Genomic DNA, 24,494 nt, shown 5'->3' with positions numbered 1-24,494 from the left:
CTACCCTTTGAACCTCAATTTCTATTATTTTATTTTTTCATTTTTAGAAGTTTCATTTGATTCCTTTAAAATTTGTCTATTCTTTCTTTAAACATGACAGTCATTTTATAATCTGTCTCAGATAACTCTGAGATTATCTCAGATTAACATCTTTATGATCAGTTTCTGCTCCTTTTATTTCTGTTTATCCTCACTCATGTTGGTGCCTTCTTGCTGAGTTATTTGGGAGACTTCTATAGTGTTAGGAGGAAGGTATGTTCCTCAAAAAGATTTGTATTAGCTTCTTCTTGGTGCCTATAGGCATTAACCTCAGTTCCAATTTAAAGTCAATCATGGCTTCAGATTTATCAGACTATCCAGTAATGTGAATCTGTGGTGCAAATCAATGCAAGACACTTCTCAGAGACAATTCTCTACTCCCCCAATCCCTAACCAAGGCAATTTTATCTGCTAACTCCTGAGAATGGTAGGGATGAGAGAGGGTTTGCTTTTAGTTCATCATATAATCCATGTGTAATCCATACTATGGGAGAATCTGGAATTAAACATTTTGGTGGTCTAAGGCTTTGATTCTTCTCAGAGACCTAAAAACTATATCTTATATTGCCTTGGTTAGGCAAATGTCTTTAAGGTCAAAGACTACTATGCTGTGCTCTGCCAACCTCTATGGGTTCCTGTGTTCGCTTAGATTTTGATTTGTTGTTGTCTTACTGTCTAGCTAGCTCTTTAAAGCTTTCAAGAAGATTTATTTATTTTTTAATATAACATCAGGCAATTAGACTGACATTAGTTATTTTCAGTGAGATAGTCCAAATAATCTATCCCAATATATTTTCAGAAAAAGAACCTTTCAAAGATTTTTCATCTTTTTTTTATCTCCATCTATCTTATTCTCCTTATCTCCTCCATTTCCAGACAAATCATTTCCTATTGCTTCCACAATAAGATTTTGGCTCAACTACACTGATGGATCAATTTTGGCCACAGACAAGAAATACGTAAGAAATCTCTGCTCCCAAAAGTTTTGAGCTCAATATTAAAAGTTTAATATCACTACCATTAACCAGTTGTGATAATAAATAAGCAAATTAATTTCTCTGGGTTCTATTTTCCAGAAACCTGGGAGTCCCTCTTAGTTACTTTCCACATAAAATCAACCAAATCTTTTATGTTCTACCTGCTACATTTCTGACAAATCTCTCCCCTTTATTCCAAGCCCAAGGGCTACTACTTCTTTAGTTCAAAAACTCAATTTCCAGAATTCTTATAGCCTGCTTACTGAAGGCACTGCCTCCTGCCTTTAGACTCCCTCCCTCTAAAATTATTTTCCATATTGCTACTAAACTTAATTATAAAGTACATATCAATGATGTTATTTTCAAAGCTTCCAGAAATAAGTTCAAATTCCTTGATGTAGTACACAGTGCCCTTCCTATTCTTTCCTTCTTTACTTCCTTGATCTCAATTTCTGCAAACATCATTTGTTCAAACCTTAATGGTTTCATGCATGTTGTGTTTTCTGCTTGAAGCACCTTCTATTCCTTGTTTTTACCTAATTAACCTCTATTGCTGTTTTGTATCTCAAGACCACTGTTTCACTCAGAAACTCTTCTAGGACTTCTCCTCTCTCAAATTTGGATGTCACACACACACACACACACACACACACACACACACACACACACACACGTATATATATGAAAAAGGAGGTAGACTGGCATACAAACACTAAAAGTACTCTAATTACTTATTTGTGTTTGGGATTTTTGAATATTAAATTGTTATAATTTCACTGCACCAAAATATATATTTTTGTTTTTTACTAGTAAGAAGATTATTCATTTGAGGTCACAATATGAAATTAAATATAGCTTCAATTATATCAACAGCATAAGGAAAGCTTGATTCTTTTAAAAAATCTACTAGAATTCAATATTATCTGCATTGTACATTTGGTCATAACAACTTTATTATTCTGCTTCATAATCTACTTTTTTTGTAAATAGAAGGATACCTTCTATTGATTAATAGACAAGTAAACATAAAGTTCATTTCAAACTTTCCATTTATCTTTTTAGTTAATATATTTTTTAAAAAATAAAGAGAATAGAATGTTACAAAACAAAATTAAACTTGCCATCATCCTCCCAGCAGCTCTTCGCATTCCCTTCTCTTTCGCTCCTCCCTGGTAACACTGTCTGGTCTGTTGGCAGGTCATCTTCTGGCATACCACCTTCACAATCTGCTGCATCTGTAATACTTTCTTCTTCCACAATATGGAGCTTATCTTCATCATCTGAATCTGAATTTGTTTCTACCACAGTATTATAATTTGTAACTGTAATACAAATAAGAAACAAATAGTCAAAACCAACTAGTGTAAAAATCAGTTTTTACACTTCAGTAAAAATAAATTTTAAAAAGTACTTACAACAGATTGTGATTCAATAATTTCTTTTAGTAGCTACACTTTTTGAATACTTACTGTATGTAAAAGTGATTTATAAATAGTAACTCATTTAATTCTTACAACAACCTTATAGCAACCTTACGAAATAGAGAACTGTCTACCGTCTACTACTTATATCCTTGTTTTACATAAGTAGAAACCAAGACATATGGAAGGTAAGTAACTTGTTCAAGTAAGATCCAACCAAGAAGTGGCAGGGCCAGGATTTGAACTCTAGCATTCTGATTTCATAATCTGTGCTATTGAATACTACATTAAGCATGTTATCCTCTCTAATCACAATGAGCTTATTCTATATGATACTGCTCATGCACAATTAGGGCTTCAAATCTTTAAAGCATCATAACTTAAGAAAATACTTCAGCTCCTTTATTTACATAACAGTACATGATCAAATTTACCATAAGAAAAAGTATATTAAAGTTATCAATTAAGTCCATGAATTACTAGAGAGAAAGGGAGAAAAGAAAGCTTTTCTTTGTTTAGATAACTAAGCAATGATTACTTCTAGTTCTTTGCATTTCTTCCTTCGATTTTCCAACCATTCTTGATAGACAATAATCACCTAAATGCTTAAATTATATATATATATATATATATATATATATATATATATATATATATATATATCCCCCTTTCCATATGAATACACCCCCCCTAAGGACATAAAAGAAGAAATACAATAAAAAGTATAAATGTACATGTCGAGGTGAGTAAAAAGAACCAAAAATCTCCAAAGTTCCTCTTATAGACCTTGGGAAGACCCTTCTGTCCAGACTCCCAAACACATGCTTATCTGCAAAATGGTAGAAAAGAAAGATAAAATCTGCCCAGCAGGTGTGGTTCAGTGGTTGAACATATACTTATGAACCAGGAGGTCATGGTCCAATTCCCAGTCACACTGCGGGCTCCACACCCAGTAGGGGGCATGCAGGAGGCAGCCGATTAATGTTTCTCTCTCAACATTGATGTTTCTATCTCTCTCTCCCTCTCTCTACCTCTCTGGCAATCGGGACCTGGGCTTTCCTCTCAGCCCCAGCTTCCTTCAGAAGGAAAGAAGGACGTCCGGAAGGGCATCCTGTCTAATTAGCATATTATGCTATGTATATGTATATGTATATATGTGTGTATATGTATATGTGTGTGTGTGTGTGTGTATATATATATATTTAATTTTTTTTCTTGAACAGAGTCCCTGGCACACTGCTTCCACACAGTAAGTATAGAATTATTTGTTGAATTGAATGTAGGGCCAAACTTCTCTTTTTCTTAGTGAAGAATTAAGTCAGTATACTTAAGAGTTACTGATAATTCAGGGAGATAAAGACAAAATTGCAATGATAAACAGACAAAGAACTTGTAAATTAGCACATAAAATGGAAAGAAGTCTTTTGACAATTCATAGGTTCAGAGAAAACTTCTGCAAATAACACTCCAGGAAAGGGGAGCTTATGCTGTCCATAAACTCCCACTAACACACTAACTCAGTGAGCTAATTTCGGCCTATGTTAGTATAACTCTCAAAGAAGTAGGTACTACAACGGCTATAAATATTTGTTAATTTGGCTTTTGACCTAACTTATATATAATATTACTGTATAATAAAAATACTGTATAATAAAGATTATGAGGTAGTGATATACATATTTAATATATTATATAATAAATAACATACAAGGTATAAATTATCTAATTTTAATTTAAGTCCTTTAAAAATAGGCATCGTAATGATTTTTAGAGAGGTCAAAGAACTATGAACATATTAATACATACAAATGGTTCACCAAATTTGGGGCAGGGAGTTCTTTTAATCCTCTAAGTAAAATCTTTTTAAATCTAGGGTGCCTATTAAATTAAACAACAATCACAGCCTTTTTTTTTTTTTTACATTTTCAAAATAATTTACTTATTATAACTCCAAAGAAGTCAATGATTCTGAAATTTACCCCTGCAAAAGGGTAGGTGTTTTTTGTTTGTTTGTTTTGTTTTGTAAATATATTTTTATTGATTTTTTACAGAGAGGAAGGGAGAGGGATAGAGAGTTAGAAACATCGATGAGAAAGAAACATCAACCAGCTGCCTCCTGCACACTCCCTACTGGGTATGTGCCCGCAACCAAGGTACATGCCCTTGACCAGAATCGAACCTGGGACCCTTGAGTCCGCAGGCTGACGCTCTATCCAACTGAGCCAAACCAGTTAAGGCAAGGGTAGGTGTTTTTTAATGCCTTCAGTTATAAGCTATTAATAGAATGAAAACTGATAGGCAGAGGCAGGGGAGATGGTTGTCATCATGAAAAGAATCCCAGTTCTAATTTTCTCCCCTCTCTCATTACACAAAAATTACTAAGTATTTATGGGATTTGTCTTTGGTACCATCTCAGTTTGTTCTGGCCTTTTCACTATTCTTCATAGGTCTTATGTCTATATACCCCCAACAAGAGCCATCCCAAATTACCTTATCCTTTCCCTGCCTTATCAATACTCCCACTAACTCAGTGAGTTAATTTTGGCCAGAGTTAGTAAAACTCACAAAGAAGTAGATGAAGCAATTAAACAGCAAAGTTCTTAGCAGATTAAACTAATGCAGTCCTAGGAACAGGTAGTTCTTTTATGTATAGGAGGAAAGTATCTGGACTGACACAATTCACACTAAATTACCAATAACTAATATTTCCTTCATAGATAAAATCTGTATTTATAAAAAGGATGTTTTTTTATTTATGTAACTTGTTGGTTATGGAATGCAGGCAGTATGACAAAACCCAGGTAAAGACTGAAGATGAGATTGAAAATACGAATACAGAAACTGAGTCATATAATTAATAAATCAATCCAATAACCAGGTCTTGACAAAATCAATGAAACTGAGAAGTTGCCAGCCCTCTTAATCCCAGGGGAGGGAGGGGAAACAAGTAGCACAAATATTCAATATTAAAATGCATATGGAGAAATAACTACAAAGGAATGTAGAGACTTCATTAATAAATATTTTGTATAAATGTAAGCTAATACATTTGAAATCCTGGATGAAATAACTTTCTAGGAAAATGTAAATGACTATACTACATTTATTATTTTATGGAATTTATAAAATTATAAGAAAGAGATCAAAGGTAGACAGACCATATAATAAATTTAGGAAGCTATCAAATAGTGTCAATGTTTTGCCAGCTGAATTTCTTCAGATCTTCAAGTGACTTATAATTCTGTTGCTTTTTAAAGAGAGAAGAAAATTAAAGGGGCCTAAATTCTTTCTATGAACCCAGCATAATAACAGTAAAGTTAAATTTGAGAAAGAGCACACATACACATACACACACACACACACACACACACACACACACTCTCATGAATTCACTCTCACCGGTGATCACTAATGCAAAAATCCTAAATAAAATATTAAATGACAAAAAGAAAATGGCGACTGGCAGGACGACAGGGACAAAGAGAATGTGAGAGAGGGAGGAAGCAAAAGGGGAGGGTGTGGACGTGGGGTGTGTGTGTGAGTGTGTGTGTGTGTGTGTGTGTGTGTGTGTGTGTGTGTGTGTGTGTGACAGTTAGATCCTGCAAGGCTTTCTGGGGTTGGGCTCTCCGGGCTGAGATGGGGAGCCCCCACTACTGATGCAAGCACTCCCCTGCGGCGGTACTGGCACAGAAATCAGTCATCTTGAAGAGAAGAGCTGCTCTGACTAGGATCCCAGCCTCACCACCACCCAGACTTGCCTCAGACAAAAACCAAAACCGTATAGCCACTCTGGACAAAGACCTGCAACCACAGCTGCAGACCCACGGACACCGGGACTCAAGCCACCCTGGTCTCAGGCTCCTGTGAGTCCTGGAGGGCATTTCCCCTCTTGCCTACCCGCCACTGGGGCATAGGTCCCACGCAACCCAAGCCACCCCTGACTGTTGACATGCACGAGGCTCCCACTGGCCACACTTCTCAGGTACCACACCAGAACTGTCAGCATACAGGGCTCCTCCTGACGTGCCTCCAGGGCATCTGAGCTAGCCTTGACTGTTGGCCCACGGGGTTCCTGCTGGCCGTGCTTCCAATGCACGCAAGCAAGCACTGACTGTCTGTGCATGCTCCTGTGCATGGCTCTCACCAGCTGCACTCCAGGGCACCCCAGCCGACCCTGACTGTTGGTGTCCACGGCTCCAGCCAGCCATGGCTCATGGACACCTCAGCCAGCCCCTGACTATCAGTGGCCATGTCTCAGGGCACCTGAGCCAGCCCCTGACTCACAGAGCTCTCAGGGTTTCCGAAGAGCTTCTAGCTGGGCCTCCCAATACCCAGAACCTGCCCTGCCCTTGACTGTCAGGGTGCACTACACTCCTGCCAAGCCCACCCCAGAGCTCAGGATTCACGCAACTCAGTGACTGGACCCTTCAGTGACAGCAAAAATGAGGAGACGAAAAAGCAACTCCAAAGGAAAGAAAAGGAGGAATCACCCCCCAAAAAGGAACTAAATGAAACAGAGGTATACAATATGTCAAAAAAGAATTCAGACTAATGGTCATACATTTCATAAACCTGATGGACAAAAAAATCAGTAACCTATGTAAGAATAAAGAATAAATCAAAAGTGATATAGCTACAATAAAATACACAATGGAAGGTTTCAACAGTAGACTAAAAGAAGCAGAGGACCAAATTAGTGAGCTAGAAGGTAGAGTAGAGAAATAAGGCCAATCTGAACAGCAACTGGAGAAAAAAATTAGAAAGCAGGAGAAGAGCCTAAGGGAACGTTGGGACAATATGAAACAAAGTAACAAATGTATAACAGGGGTGCCAGAAGGTCAAGAAGAGAAGCAAGGATTTGAGAACCTATGTGAAGAAATAATGCTAGAAAACAACCTTGATATAAGAAAGAAAAAAGTGACACAAGCACATAGAGTCCCAAGTAAGTTGAACCCCAAAAGACCTACCCCAAGACACGTTGTAATTACAATGGCAAACATTAACGACAAAGAGAAAATCTTAAGGGCTGCAAGAGAGAGGCAGAGAGTTACCTACAAAGGATCTCACATTAGATCAGCCGTGGGCAAACTACAGCCCGCGGATCCGGCCCGTTCGGCTGTTCTGTCCGGCCCATGGAGCCGAAAGAGCGGAGGGTTCTCTTGCTCTCCCCTCTGCTCCTTTACTTTGAATTTATATTAGTTTACACAAACACTCCATCCATGCTTTTGTTCCGGCCCTCCGGTCCAGTTTAAGAACCCATTGTGGCCCTCGAGTCAAAAAGTTTGCCCACCCCTGCATTAGATTATCAAATTATTTCTCAACAGAAACACTTAAGGTGAGAAGGGAATATAATGAAGTATACAAAGTAATGCAAAGCAAAGTACTGAATCCAAAAATACTCCATCAAGCAAGGCTATCATTCAAAATTGAAGGGGAAATCAGGTGCTTCACAGACAAAAAAAGGCTAAGGGAATTTATCAATACCAAGCCAGCAATGCAAGAAATGCTAAAGGGACTGTTGTAAAAAGAAGAAAAACAAAGGGGGGATAGGAACACAGGCACACAAAAATAAAAATGGCTACAGACAATTACCTATCAATAATAACTTTAAATATAAATGGATTAAATGCTCCAATCAAAGGACATTGAGTGGCTGAGTGGATAAGAAAACATGACCCATATACATGCTGTCTACAAGAGACCCACCTCAGAACAAGAGACTCACACAGACTGAAAGTGAAGGGATGGAAAAATATATTTCAAGCAAATGGAAATGAAATAAAAGCTGGGGTAGCAATACCTGTATCTGACCAAACAGACCTCAAAGTGAAGGCTATAACAAGAGATAAGGAAGGCCACTTCATAATACTAAAGGGATCGATACAACAAAAGGATATAACTCTGGTAAACATTTATGCATCTAATGCAGGAGCACGAAAATACATTAAAAAAAAACCAAAAAACTTCTGGCCCTAACTGGTTTGGTTCAGTGGATAGAGCATTGGCCTGTGGACTGAAAGGTCCCAGGTTCGATTCCAGTCAAGGGCATATACCTTGGTTGTGGGGGGTGTGCAGGAGGTGGCTGATGGATGTTTCTCTCTAATCAATGTTTCTAACTCTGTATCCCTCTCCCTTCCTCTCTGTAAAAAAATCAATAAAATATATTAAAAAAAAAAAACTTCTGGAAGAAATCAAGGGAGAGATTGACAGCAATACAATCATAGTAGGGAACTTCAATACCCCACTGACATGACTGGATAAATGCTCTAGACAAAAAATCAGCAAAGAAACAGCAATCTTAAATGACTTACTAGATCAGATGGAATTAATCGACATCTTTAGTACATTTCACCCTAAAGCAATAGAATACTAGTATACATTCTTCTCAAGTGCACATGGGACATTTTCAAAGATAGACTACATGTTGGGGCAAAGGCAAGTCTCTCCAAATTAAAAAAGATTGAAATCATATCAAGCATCTTCTCAGAGAACAATGGCAAAATATTAGAAATCAACTACAATAAAAACAATAAAAAAATTCAAATGCTTGGAGGCTTAATAGCATGCTGTTAAACAATGACTGGGTTACCAAAGAGATCAAAGAAGAAATTGCAAACATCCTGGAAACAAATGACAATCAAAACACAACAATCCAAAACCTATAGGACACAGTGAAAGCAGTCCTGAGAAGGAAGTTCATAGCTCTAAAGGCCTACCTCAAAAAAAAAAAAAAAAACAACAACAAGAAAAAATGGTAATAAATTATCTAACCCTAGAACTTAAAGATTTAGAAAGACAGCAACAAGAAAAGCACCGAGTGAGCAGAAGGAAGGAGATAATAAAGATCAGAGTGGAGATAAATGACATAGAGACCAAAACACCAATACAAAAGATCAATGAAACCAAGAGGTGATTCTTTGAAAGGATTAACAAGATTGATGAACATCTAGCCAGGCTCACCAAGAAGCAAAGAGAGAAGACCCAAATAAACAAAATCAGAAATGAAAGAGGAGATATAATAACAGATCCCACAGAAATACAAAGGATTGTTAAAAAATACTATGAACAACTCTATTCCAACAAACTAGACAACCTAGAGGAAATGGACATATTCCTAGAAAAATACGACCTTCCAAAACTCAACCAAGAAGAATAAAAAATTCTCAACAGGCTGATAACTAAGAAGGAAATTGAAGCAGTCATCAAAAAACTTCTAGCAAACAAAACCCCAGGGCCAGATGGCTTCACAGAGTTTTACCAAACATTCAAAGAAGAAATAAAACCTATTTTTCTCAGACTATTCAAAAAAATTCAAGAGAAGACACACTTCCAAGCTGTTTCTATGAAGCCAGCATTACTCTAATTCCAAAACCAGATAAAGACACCACAAAGAAAGAGAACTACAGGCCAATATCCCTGATGAATATAGATGCTAAAATCCTCGACAAAATTCTAGCAAATCAGATCCAGCATTACATAAGAAAAATCATACACCATGACAAAGTGGGATTTACTCCAAGGATACAAGCCTGGTAAAATATCTGCAAATCAATAAATGTGATACATCACATAAACAAATTGAGAGACAAAAATCACATAATCATATCAATTGATGCAGAAGACACATTTGACAAAATCCAACACCCTTTCCTGATAAAAACTCTCAGCAAAGTGGGAATTGAGGAATTATACCTCAACATAATAAAAGCCTTATATGACAAACCTACAGCCAACATCATACTCCATGGGCAAAAACTAAAACCATTTCTGCTAAGAACAGGAACGAGACAGGGATGCCCACTTTCACCACTCCTGTTTGACATAGTACTGGAAATGCTAGCCATAGCAATGAGACAAGAAGAAGAAATAAAAGGCATCCAAACTGGAAAAGAAGAAGTAAAGTTGTCATTATTCGCAGATGACATGATATTGTACATAGAAAACCCTAAAGACTCCATCAAAAAACTACTAGAATTAATAAATTAATTCAGCAATTTAGCAGGATACAAAATTAACACCAGAAAACTGGCTTCTTTATACACCAATAATGAACTCAAATAAAGAGAAACTAAAAATACAATCCCATTTACCATTGCAACAAAAAATTAATATATGTAGGAATAAATTTAACCAAGGAGGTAGAGGACCTTTACTCTGAAAATTACAGGATGCTGAAAAAAGAGATAGAGGAAGGCATAAACAAATAGAAGAATATACCGTGTTCATGGATTGGTAGAATCAACATTATTAAAATGTCCATACTACCCAAGGCAATCTATAGATTTAGTGCAATCCCCATAAAATACCAATGTCATACTTCAAAGACCTAGAGCTCTCCAAAAATTCATCTGGAATAAAAAAAAACCCTGAATAGCTGCAGCAATCTTGAGAAAGAAGAACCAATTTGGAGGGATCACAATACCAGATATCAAGCTATACTACAAAGCCACTGTCCTCAATACTGCCTGGTCCTGGCACAAGAACAGTACATATAGACCAATGGAATAGAACAGAGAACCAGAAATTGACCCAAGCCATTATGCTCAGTTAATATTTGACAAAGGAGGCAAGAGCATACAATGGAGTCAAGACAGTCTCTTTAATAAATGGTATTGGGAAAATTGGACAGATACATGCAAAAAAATGAAACTAGACCACCAACTTACACCATACACAAAAATAAACTCAAAATGGATAAAGGACTTAAACATAAGATGGGAAACCATAAAAATCTTAGAAGAAGCCATAGGCAGCAAAATAGCAGACATTTGTCGCAGCAATTATCTTTACCAATACAACACCACTTCTTCAAAATAGACTCGCCCAGGCCATGGTATTTTGTGGAAGAGCCACACTCAAGGGGCCAAAGAGCCGCATGTGGCTCGCGAGCCAGGGTTTCCCGACCACTGTCCTAGGGCAATGGAAATGAAGGAGAAAATAAACAAATGAGACTACATCAAAATAAAAAGCTTCTGCACAGCAAAAGAAACCATCAACAAAACAACAAGAAAACCCACTGCATAGGAGAACATATTTGCCAATGTTATATCTGATAAGGACCTACCTAATCTCTAAAATTTATAGGGAACTCATACAACTTAACAAAAGGAAGATAAACAATCCAATCAAAAAATGGGCAAAGGACCTAAATCGACACTTTTTGAAAGAGGACATACAGAAGAGCAGGATACATATGAAAACATGCTCAAAGTCACTAATCATCCAAGAGATGAAAATCAAAACAACAATGAGTTACCACCTCACACCTGTCAGAATGGCTATCATCAACAAATCAACAAATGACAAGTGCTGACAAGGATGTGGAGAAAAAGGCACCCTTGTGCACTGCTGGTGGGAATGCAGACTGGTGTAGCCACTGTGGAGAACAGTATGGAGTTTTCTCAAAAAATTAAAAATGGAACTTCCATTTGACCCAATAATCCCACTTCTAGGAATATATCCCAAGAAAACAGAAACACCAATCAGAAAGGATATATGCATCCCTATGTTCACAGCAACACAATTTACAATAACTAAGATTTGGAAACAGCCTAAATGCCCATCAGCAGGTGAGTGGATTAAAAAAATCTGTGGTACAGCCCTAACCGGTTTGGCTCAGTGGATAGAGCGTCGGCCTGTGGACTGAAGGGTCCCAGGTTCGATTCCGGTCAAGGGCATGTACCTTGGTTGCAGGCACATCCCCAGTAGGGGGTGTGCAGGAGGCAGCTGATCGATGCTTCTCTCTCATCGATGTTTCTAACTCTCTATCCCTCTCCCTTCCTCTCTGTAAAAATCAATAAAATATATTTAAAAAAAAATCTGTGGTACATCTACACAATGGAATACTACGCTGTGGTAACAAAAGAAGTAATTCTTACCATTTGCAACAACATGGATGGAGATGGAGAGCATTATGCTAAGTGAAATAAGCCAGTTGGAGAAAGATATATATCACATAATCTCACTCATTTATGCAATATAATTAACAACATAAACTGATGAACAAAGATATAACCAGAGTCATAGAAACATCGAACAGACTGTCCAACCTTTGAGGGAAGGTGCTGAGGTGAGGGGATAACAGATCAATGAAAGGACTTGTATGTATGCATATGAGCATAACCAATGGACAAAGTTGGGGGTGGAAGGGAGGTGAGGGCATGTGCTGGGGTTGGGGGAGGGCGGGGAGAGGTCAAGGGGAGAAAAAGGAGACATATGTAATACTTTAAACAATACAAAATTTAAATTAAAAGGTTTTTAATCCAGTAGTACATTAAAAGAATAGAGCAAGCATTATTCAACATTAGGGTATAAGAGAGTTCTCTGTATCAGTGATTTTCAACCTTTTTCATTTCATGGCACACATAAATTATTTATTAAAATGCTGCAGCATAATCAAAAAAATATTTTTTGCTGATATGACAAAAATAGGTATAATTTTGGTTCATTCACATTGGACAGCTATTATGTTAAAGGATGTCATTTTTAAATTTGGCATTCTAAGGGAAAAGAGATCAGTGCCCCCTGACTAAGAAGTCAGGTATTGCATGTTTTAAAAATTCTTGTGGCCAACGGGTTGAAAATCACTGCACTATATAGTAAAAAGGAGAAACAATATGACTTCTAAAGACACTGAAAGGCTTTTGATAAAATTTGCTATTTCTTGCTGATACTTTTTTATAAGCATAAAACTGAAGTCACTATCATGATAAATTATTATGTATCTGAGGCATTTATAAAGTAAAATGCTTACTGTTATTAATATTAGTTAACTAGAGGCCTGGTGCACTAAATTCATGCACAGGTAGGATCCCTAGGCCTGGCTGGCGATCAGGGCTGATCTGTGGGGCGACCTGCAGGGCAATCGGGAAACCCCTACTGGCACCCGCCTTCGCTGGCCTGGGAACTGCAGGCTGGGGGCAGCTCCTGCATTGAGCATCTGCCCCCTGGTGGTCGTTGTGCATTATAGCGAATGGTCCTTCCACCGTTGCTGTTCAGTCAATTTGCATATTAGGCTTTTATTATATAGGATAGTATTCTTAAAGAACAAGCTAATTTTTTTTAAAAAAGAACAAAATAAAAAGCACAAATATTGAAAAAGAGAAAGGAAAATTATTATTTGCAAGTGATATGATGATGTTTCTTGAAAATTCAAGGAAAACACCAAAAAAACTATTAGGAATTAGAAAATCTGGTAAATGATTAATTCTGAATTTAAAAGAAAAAAAGCAATAGCTTTCCAATAAATTGACAAGAATCTGCTAAAAAATAACGGGAGGAAAAAATGTATTAGTAGTAACTCAAAAGATAATATACATAAAGGCAAAAAAGAGCAAACAAACACCAAACATGGAGGACCTATATAAAGAAAACTTTAGCACTCTGTTGAGGGTCATAAAAGAAAATTTGAACAAATGAATCCTTTTTGGATAGAATTATTTCATATTGGTTTATTGATTGATTTCAGAGAGATGAAGGAAAAGGGAGAGATAGAAACATCAAAGATGAGAGAGAATCAATGATCTGCTGCCTCCTGCATGCTCCCTACTGGGAATGGAGCCCATAATCTAGTCATGTGCCCTGACCTGGAATCAAACCATGATCTCCTGGTTTATGGGTTGATGCTCAACCACTGTGCCACACCGGCTGGGCAGAATGAATTCATACTGTAAAGATGTCAATTCTACCTAAAATAATCTATAAATTCAATGCAATTCCAATCCAAATATTAGCATGATATTTAGGTTCTAAATCTAAATGACTTAAACTAAATGATTCTAAAGTTTATAAGGAAAGGTAAGAATACTACCATATCTGAAGCCAGAATGCCTGGTTCAAATCACAACTTAGCCACTTACTAGCTATGTTACCTTGATGTTACTTAATATTCTCATGTCTCAGTTTCTATATCTCTAAGATGGGGATGAGAGTATGTTCCTATTTCATCATAATAAAAAATAATTACATATGCTAAAAGCTTAATACAGTATTATACATAAGTGCTCAATAAATATTGTTACTATTATTGTGTGGGAAAACAAACCCAAAAATATTCAAGGAAATTCAGAAAAATAATGGTAATGGTGGTGTAGGAGAACATGCCTAGCCATTTCAGATAGAAAATGCATCTCAAAACTACATACATTGGGAAAAAACTATAAACATGGAAACAGATTTATACTGGTACAGGGATAGCAGACAATCAATGGACTTGAATAGAATTCAGAAGTAGATCTTGCTAATCAGAATCCTACCTCATGACTTTAACCAAAATGAAATTTATATGAATCAAATATTTTAATTAAAATAATAAAAGTAATAGAAAAAAGTATAGGCAAATAATGTTACAGTCTTGGAATAAGTGTGATATAAGCATGACATGAAATCCATTATTCTGCACAGAAAAATTTAAAGTCAAAGCCAAATGACAAATTGTGAAAAATATTTGCAGTACATGATCTATCAGGCTGATTTCTTTATTGTACAGAGAATTCTTAAATATCCAGGAGAAAATGATGAACTATTCACTAAGCATATGCAAAAAGGCAATTTGCACATTCATACACACAAAAATATGAATGTCCAGTAAACATATAACAATATGGTCAACCTCATTATAATTAAAAAACTACTTTGTTATCTTACATACACTCTCAAATCTCTTGACTTTCTCTAACTTAAAAAAACAACAACAACCACCCTATTCTGACTAAACCCCTATTCTGATTAAATCTAATTTTTCCAAATTCTGCCATGTTTAGGAAGGACTTTTACATTGTTAAATACTATGACAACTATCAGTCCTCATCTTATTTGACCTACATTAATGAATCGTAATGTAAATATCTGTGTTTTCCTACGGCCTTAGGCTCTACAGCAGTGGTTCTCAACCTGTGGGTCGCTAGCAGGGTCGCCTAAGACCATCAGAAAACACAGATATTTACATTACGATTTGTAACAGTAGCAAAATTACAGTTATGAAGTAGCAACGAAAATAATTTTATGGTTGGGGGTCACCACAACATGGGGAACTGTATTAAAGGGTCGCGGCATTAGAAAGGTTGAGAACCACTGCATTAAAGGAATCCTTTCACTCTTCTGAGCAAACCACCTAGCAGGCGTCCTCAAACTACGGCCCACAGGCCACATGTGGCCCGCCAAGGACATTTATTCGGCCCGCTGGGTGCCGCTGCCTGTCCTGCTTAGCAGCCAACTCGTCCTGGGCCCGCAGTGCGCATAGGAATTTGTTCATAGTTTGTTTTTTTTTAACTATAGTCCGGCCCTCCAACTGAGGGACAGTGAACTGGCCTGGCCCCCTGTTTAAAAAGTTTGAGGACCCCTGAATAGTAATAGCTTCCCCTCTTATTCATCATAATCCAAAGGCCCTTCATGAGCCAGCTCATGCTCATTCATTCTCCCTCTGACTTCATCTCCTATTACTATACAGTTGCTCACTCCATTCTAGATACATTGGTGTCTTATCTCAAGGCTTCTATACTTCACGTTATTCCACTGGAAATGTTCTTTAGCCATGGCTCAACTTCACCTCCTTAGTGAGGTCTTCTATGACCACCCTAATTAAATTTATAGATCTACCCTACCACAAGAGCACACCCCAATCTCTCCTGTGACCTATTTCTTTTTAAAATACCTCTCAACCACTGCTATAATATTTTATTTTACATGTTGTTTCTGCTCACTAGAATGTAAACTCCATGTGGGTTGGGTTTTTTCCTGTTGTGTCCACTGCTGTGCCCCTGCATGTAGAACACTGCACAGAACTACTAACTGCTCAATAAATGTTTTTTTAGTATCATTTAAAATGATATTAAAACATAATGATGTGAAGCATAAAATACCAATAACACATGGTATATTCAAGGGTTAAGGAAACAAGTACACTCTTACATGTTGTGTTAATATGGCAATATTTGTCACAACTTTAAATGTTTACCTGTTGACCCAGCAATTTCGTGGTATTTACCTACAAATTAACTTATGTATGTATACAAATATACATACATGTTTATTTGTAAACTTGTTTCTAATTACAAAAGACCTAAGTAACCACCCATGATATATCCCTTTGTTTTGATATAGAAAGGAGTCCTTCAAAATAATTGGATCCCATTCATACAGAAAATAAAGATATATAGTATACCTATATGTACCTGAATAATAAAAAGTGTCTAGATCGGTGGTCAGCAAACTGCGGCTCGCGAGCCACATGCAGCTCTTTGGCCCCTTGAGTGTGGCTCTTCCACAAAATACCATGGCCTGGGCGAGTCTATTTTGAAGAAGTGGCGTTAGAAGAAGTTTAAGTTTAAAAAATTTGGCTCTCAAAAGAAATTTCAATCGTTGTACTGTTGATATTTGGCTCTGTTGACTAATGAGTTTGCCGACCACTGGTCTAGATGGATGCTAAAGAAATGAGAAACTTTTAAAAAAATTATTCCAGCATTTGTTGTTGATTTATTGATGGAAGCCAATCTGACAGGTGTGAGATGGTACCTCATTGTCATTTTGGTTTGCACCTCTCTAATGATTAGTGACATTGAGCATTTTTCCATATGTCTCTTGGCCTTTTGCATGTCTGCTTTGGAGAAATGTCTATTTAGGTCTTCTGCACATTTTTTGATTGGGTTGTTTTCCTTTTGTTGATTTGTATGAGTTCCTTATATATTTTGGATATTAACCCCTTATCAGATATATCATTGGCAAATATGTTCTCCTATACAGTGGGTTCCCTTTTCATTTTTAATTTGTTTTCTTTTGCTGTGCAGAAGCTTTTGGTTTTGATGTAGTCCCATTTGTTTATATTTTCCTTAGTTTCTCTTGTGCTAGATGTTAGAAAATTTTGCTGTGTGAGATGTCTGATATTTTGCTATTTTCTTCCAGGATTTTCACAGTTTCACAACTTACATTTAAGTTTTTTATCCATTTTGAGTTTATTCTTGAGTATGGTGTAAGTTGGTGGACTACTTTAATTTTTTTACATGTAGCTGTCCAATTATCCCAACATCATTTCTTTCTTTATTTCTTTACTAGAGGCCTGGTGCACAAATTCATGCACAGGTGGGGTCCCTAGGCCTGGCAGGCGATTGGTGCCGAGGCGGCTGGCCGGGGAGAGAGACTGCAGGAGGTTGGCCGGCAGGGGGAGGGACCATGTGAGGTTGGCTGTGAGAGCACACTGACCACTAGGGGCCAGCTGCTGCATTGAGCATCTGCCCCCTGGTGGTCAGTATGCATCATAGCTACCAGCTGGTCATCCAGTCCTAACAGTTACTTAGGCTTTTATATATATATTAGAGGCCCAGTACATGAAAATTCATGCACTGGAGGGGGGTCCCTCAGCCCGGCCTGCCCCCTCTCACAGTCTGGGAGCCCTCAAGGGCGGGAGGCAACCCGGCGATCAGGGGAAGGCAATGCCCCATCATACCAAGCAGCGCAAGCTTCAGACGCCCTGATTACCTGAGCCTCAGGCAGCCCTGGGCAGCCCTGGGCAGCTGGGCAGCCACCATCCAAGGCTTACCTGTGCCCTGGGCTGGCCCTGGGCGGCTGCGGGGGCTGAGGGGACTGGAGGGACTCCGGATGCAGGTGTGTGGAGCGCCTAGGCCCGCCTGGGGGTGGGCCCGGCCTTGCCACGTGCCTGCTGCCCCAGCAGGGTTGAAGGGACTGGGCGCCACAATCTTTGAGGATGCGGCAGTCAATTAGCATATTCCCTCCTTATTGGCTGTGGGCGCTACCATCTTTGCAACGGCGTGAGGGTCAATTAGCATATTCCCTCTTTATCAGATAGAATACATTTATTTATTTATTTATTTATTTATTTATTTACTAGTATTTATTTTCATAGCAGCACAGTATTTTTAAAGTTCTATTTTATTGTTTAAAATCCTATCTAATAAAAGAGTAATATGCAAATTAACCATCACTCCGCTACACCCACAAGCCATGACCACAAGCCATGCCCACCAGCCAATCAGGAGTGAATATGCAAATAAACCCAACAATGATGGCTACGGCCACAGAGAGCAGGAGGGAGGCTTGGGTTTCCCTGAAAATGGAGGAAGCCAAGCTTTCCACCTGCCCTTGCCGGCCTAGGCCTCCACTCAAGGCTACAAAGTTTCAATGATAAAAGATACATAAATCCAAAGAGAAATGGCGGCAGCCACAGAGCTGGAAAGAGCAGGAGGCTAGGGTTGCTCCTGGTGATGGAGGAAGCCAAGCTTTCCACACACCCTGGCTGACCCAGGCCTCTGCTTAAGGCTACAAAGTTTCAATTATAGAAGATACATAAATCCAAAAAAAAATGGCTGCCGCCACGGAGCAAGCAGAAGGCTTGGCTCCACTCTAGGCTACAAAGTTTCAATTGTAGAAGATAAATAAACCCCAGATACCAGGGCCTCCACTTGGGTCGCCGGGGGGCGTGGCCGGCCTGAAATCCACCACAGGCCCCTCGCCCAGGCCGCCTCACGCCCCAAGGGAACCCCCACCCTGATCCGGGACACCCTTCAGGGCAAACCAGCTGGCCCCCACCCATGCACCAGGCCTCTATCCTATCTAATAAAAGAGTAATATGCAGATTGACCATCACTCCAACACATAAGATGGCTGCCCCATGTGGTCAACGATCCTGCCCCCATGTGGACACAAGATGGCCACCACAAAATGGCCAGCAAGGGAGGGCATTTGGGAGGGACCAGGCCTGCAAGGGAGGGCAGTTGTGGGCGATCAGGCCAGCAGGGGAGAGCATTTTAGAGGGACCAGGTCTGCAAGGGAGGGCAGTTGGGGGCGATCAAGCCTGCAGGGGAGGGCAGTTAGGGGTGACCAAGTCGGCAGAGGAGGGAAGTTGGGGGTGACCAGGCCTTCAGGGAAAGGCTGTTGGGAGGGACCAAGGCCTGCAGGGGAGAGCAGTCGGGGGGGACCAGGCCTGCAGGGAAGGGCAGTTAGGGGAAAACAGGCAGGCAGGGGAGCAGTTAGGCATCAATCAGGCTGGCAGGGGAGTGGTTAGGGGGTGATCAGGCTGGCAGGCAGAAGCGGTTAGGGGCAATCAGGAAGGCAGGCAGGCGAGCAGTTGGGAGCCAGCAGTCTTGGATTGTGAGAGGGATGTCTGACTGCCCGTTTAGGCCCTATCCCACCGGGATCAGGCTTAAACGGGCAGTCAGACATCCCTCGAGGGGTCCCAGATTGGAGAGGGTGCAGGCTGGGCTGAGGGACACCCCCCTTCCCCGTGCACGAATTTCGTGCACTGGGCCTCTAGTATTACATATGTCTCCATTTTCCCCGATTGACCTTCCTCAGGCCAACCTCCCCTGCCTCGTGCACATGCCCTCACCCCTCCTAGTGTTTGTGTCGGTTGGTTATGCTTATATGCATGCATACAAGTCCTTTGGTTGATCTTTTACCCCTACCCCCAACCCCTCCCCTGCCTTCCCACTGAGATTTGACAGTCTGTTCCATGCTTCTTTGTCTCTGTATCTATTTTTGTTCATCAATTTATAATGTTCATTACATTCCAGAAATGAGTGAGAACATGTGATATTTATCATTCTCTGACTGGCTTATTTTGCTTAGCATAATGCTCTCAAGATCCATCCATACTGTTGTGAATGGTAAGAGTTCCTTCTTTTTTTACAACAGTGTAGTATTCCATTTTTTAGATGTCCCACCGTTTTTTAATCCACTCATCTGTTGATGGGCACTTAGGTTGTTTCCAAAGCTTAGCTATTGTAAATTGTGCTGCAATGAACACAGGGGTGCATATGTCATTTCTGATTGGTGTTTCTGATTTCTTGGCTATATTCCTAGAAGTGCAATTACTGGGTCAAATGGGAGTTTAATTTTTTGAGGAAACTTCATACTGTTCTCCACAGTGGCTGCACCAGTCTGCATTCCCACCAACAGTGGGCAAGGGTTTTTTTTTGTTTTTTTTTCCACATCCTCGCTAGCACTTGTCATTTGTTGATTTGTTGATGATAGCCATTCTGACAGGTGTGAGAAGGTATCTCACTGTTGTTTTAATTTGCATCTCTCAGATGATTAGTGACTTTGAGCATGTTTTCATATGTCAGTTGGCCTTCTGTATGTCAACTTTCAAAAGGTGTCTATTTAGGTCCTTTGCCCATTTTTTGTTTATCTTCCTTTTGTTAAGATGTATGAGTTCCCTATAAATTTTGGAGATTAGGCCCTTATCAGATATAACATTGGCAAATATGTTCTCCCATGCAGTGGGCTTTCTTGTTGCTTTGTTGATGGTTTCTTTGCTGTGCAGAAGCTTTTTATTTGGAGGTAGTCCCATTTATTTATTTTCTCCTTCATTTCCATTGCCCTAGGAGCTGTATCGGTAAAGATATTGCTACAACATATGTCTGATATTTTTCTGCCTATGGCTTCCTCTAAGATTTTTATTGTTTCCCATCTTATGTTTAAGTCCTTTATCCATTTTGAGTTTATTTTTGTGTATGGTGTAAGTTGGTGGTCTAGTTGCATTTTTTTTTCATGTATCTGACCAATTTTCCCAACACCATTTATTGAAGAGACTGTCTTGATTTCATTGTATGGTCTTGCTTCCTTTGTCAAATATTGAGCATAATGGCTTGGGTTGATTTCTGGGTTCTCTGCTCTATTCCACTGGTCTATATGTCTGTTCTTGTGCCAATACCAGGCATTTTTGAGAACAGTGGCTTTGTAATATAGCTTGATACTGGTATTGTGATTGCTGCAACTTTGTTCTTCTTTCTCAAGATTGCTTTGGTTATTCAGGGTCTTTTTTTTATTCCAGTGAATTTTTAGGAGTTTGTTCTAGGTCTGTGAAATATGCCGTTGGTATCTTAATGGGGATTGCATTGAATCTATAGATTGTTTTGGGTAGTATGGACATGTTAATGAAGTTGATTCTACCAATCCATGAACACAGTATATTCTTCCATTTGTTTATGTCTTCCTCTATCTCTTTTTTCAACATGCTGTAGTGTACTGAGTATAGGTCTTTTACCTCCTTAGTTAAGTTTATTCCTAGAAAACCCTAAAGACTCCATAGAAAAACTATCAGATTTAATAAATGAATTTGGCAACATAGCAGGATATGAAATTAACACCCAGAAATCTCTGGCTTTTTTACATACTAACTAGAGGCCCGGTGCATGGGAATTGTGCACTGTTGGGTGGCATGGCCTGTGGGGTTTGGCCTGCTGTGGGAGCACTACTCACCCCAGTCAGCAAAGTGGTGCTTCTACTGTGGGAGTGCACTGACCACCAGGGGGAAGCTCCAGCATTGAGCATCTGCCCCCTGGTGGTTAGTGTGCATTATAGCGACTGGTTGACTGGTCATTCTGGTCATTCCACCATTCAGTCGCTGGGCTTTTATTATATAGGATAATGAACTCACAGAAAGAGAAAACAAAACAAAACAAACAATCCCATTTACCATTGCACCAAAAAAATTAAGATACCTAGGAATAAACCAACATCATTTATTGAAGAGACTATCCTGACTCCATTGTATGCTCTTGCTTCCTTTGTCAAATATTAATTGAGCATAATAGCTTGGGTTGATTTCTGGGTTCTCTGCTCTGTTCCATTGGTCTATATGTCTGTTCTTGTGTCACTACCAGGCTATTTTGATTACAGTGACTTTCTATTATAGCTTGTTATCTGGTCTTGTGATTTCTTCAACTTTGTTTTTCTTTCTCAGGACTGCTGCAGTTATTTGGATTTTTTTGATTCCATATAAATTTTTGGAATATTTGTTCTAGATCTGTGAAGTATTCCATTTGTATTTTACTGGGATTGCATTTAATCTGTATGTTGCTTTGGGTAGTTTAGACATTTTAATGATGTTAATTCTTCCAATCCATAAACATGATATATGCTCCCATTTGTTGTAGCTTCCTCTATTTCTTTTTTTCAATGTGCTATAGTTTTCTGAGTACAGGTCTTTTACCTCCTTGGTTAAGTTTATTCCTAATTATTCCAATTCTTTTGTTGCAATGGACTATTTTTTAAAGGGACTATTTTTTTAGTTTCTCTTTCTGAGAGTTCATTATTGGTGTATCAGAATGCCAATGATTTCTGGGGACTTTGTATCCTGCTACATTGCCAAAATCCTTTCTTAAATCTTGTAGTTGTTTTTTGTTTTTTGGTGAAGTCTTAGGGTTTTCTGTGTACAATATCATGTCATCTGTGAATAATGAGTTTTATATCTTCCTTTTCAATTTGAATGCCTTTTATGTTTTATCTTATTGCTGTGGCTAGGGCCTCCAGTACTATGTTGAATAAAAGTAATGAAAGTGGAAACCCCTGTCTTGTACCTGTTCTTAGGGGAAACGGTTTTAGTTTTTGCTCATTGAGTATGATGTTGGCTGTAGGTTTGTCATATATGGCCTTTATTATGTTGAGGTATGATCCCCCTAATTCAACTTTGCTGAGAGTTTTTATAAAAAATGGGTGTTGAATTTTGTCAAATGCTTTTCTGTATCTATTGATATGATCATATGATTTTTGTCTTTCAATTTGTTTATGTGATGTATCACATTTATTGATTTGCAAATATTGTACTAGCCTTGCATCCCTAGGGTAAATCCCACATGTTCGTGAAGTATCATCTTTTTAATGTATTGCTGGATCTGATATGCTAATATTTTTTTAATATATACTTTTATTGATTTCAGAGAGGAAGGGAGAGGGAGAGAAACATCAATGATGAGAGAGAATCATGGATAGGTTGCCTCCTGCATGCCCCCTGATTGGGGGTTGAGCCTGCAACCCAGGTATGTGCCCTTGACTGGAATCGAACCTGTGACCCTTTAGTCCACAGGCTGACGCTATATCCACTGAGCCAAACCAGCTAGAGCTGATATGCTAATATTGTTGTTGAGGATTTTAGCATCTATGTTCATCAGTGATATGGCCTTTAATTATCTTTCTTTGTAGTGTTTTTCTCTGGTTTTGGAATTCGGATAATGCTGGCCTCGTTAAAAAAAAAAAATAGTTGGAAGTATTCCTTCCTCTTTAATTAAGAAACCCTAATACACTGCTGGTAGGAATGCAGACTGGTACAGCCACTATGGAAATCAGTGTGGAGTCTCCTCAAAAATTTAAAAATGGAACTGTCATTTGACCCGGTGATCCTACTTCTAGGAATATATCCTAAAAAGCATGAAACACCAATCAGAAAGAACATATGCACCCCTATGTTCATAGCAGTGCTATTTGCAATAGCTAAGATCTGTAAACAGCCTAAGTGCCCATCAGTAGATGAATGGATAAAAAAAAGCTGTGGTACATTTACACAATGGGATACTATACTATATAATAAAAGCCTAATATGCTAAGTGTCTGGTCGTCTGGTCATCCGTTCAACCAAAGTGTAATATGCTAATGATATGCTAAGGCTGCTCAACCACTCGCTATGATGTGCACTGACCACCAGGGGCAGTCGACCAGTAGCTATGACATGCACTGTCCACCAGGGGGCAGAGAGTCAGCCAGTCGCTATGACATGCACTGACCACCAGGGGGCAGACACTCTGACCAGTAGGTTAGCTTGCTGCTGGAGTCAGGCCGATTGGGACTGAGTGGGATGGGCTGGACACGCCCTGGAGCCCTCTTGCAGTCCCTCCCTGGCTGAACAACCTTCTGCATCCCTCCCCAGTACTGATCATGCACCTGTGGGGTCCCTCAGCCTGGCCTGCACCCTTTCGCAATCTGGGACCCCTCGGGGGATGTTGGAGAGCCGGTTTAGGCCTCAACGCAGGAGCTGCCCCCTGGTGGTCAGTGCGCTAAGGATGTCCAACTGATGGATTGGGCCTAAGCCATCAGTCAGACATCCCCCGAGGGCTCCTGGACTGAGAGAGGGCACAGGCTGGGCTGAGGGACCTGCCCCCCGACCCGAGTGCACGAATTTAGTGCACCAGGACTCTAGTGCAACTATAAAAAAGAAGGATCTCTTACCCTTTGAGAAAGCTTGGAGGAACCTGAAGAGTATTATGCTAAATAAAAAAAGCCAGTCAGAGAAAAACAGGTATCACATTATCTCACTCATATGTGGAATCTA

General features: G+C 39.2%; 1 protein-coding gene across 16 annotated transcripts in view; it reads right to left on the bottom strand.

Annotated features, from left to right (window-relative positions):
* Positions 1-24,494, bottom strand: part of ZEB1 (zinc finger E-box binding homeobox 1) — a 308,304-nt gene that overhangs the window by 94,132 nt on the left and 189,678 nt on the right. For all 16 annotated transcript variants that reach the window (XM_080685973.1, XM_080685985.1, XM_080685974.1 and 13 more), the window contains one exon: positions 2,138-2,338. In XM_080685973.1, the coding sequence (XP_080542099.1) occupies positions 2,138-2,338 (201 nt within the window). The remainder of the gene's footprint in view (positions 1-2,137; positions 2,339-24,494) is intronic.

This window comes from Plecotus auritus, assembly GCF_963455305.1.
Source record: "Plecotus auritus genome assembly, chromosome: 1".
In the NCBI taxonomy this organism is placed as follows: domain Eukaryota; kingdom Metazoa; phylum Chordata; class Mammalia; order Chiroptera; family Vespertilionidae; genus Plecotus; species Plecotus auritus.
This window is presented reverse-complemented; position numbering and strand designations above follow the sequence as displayed.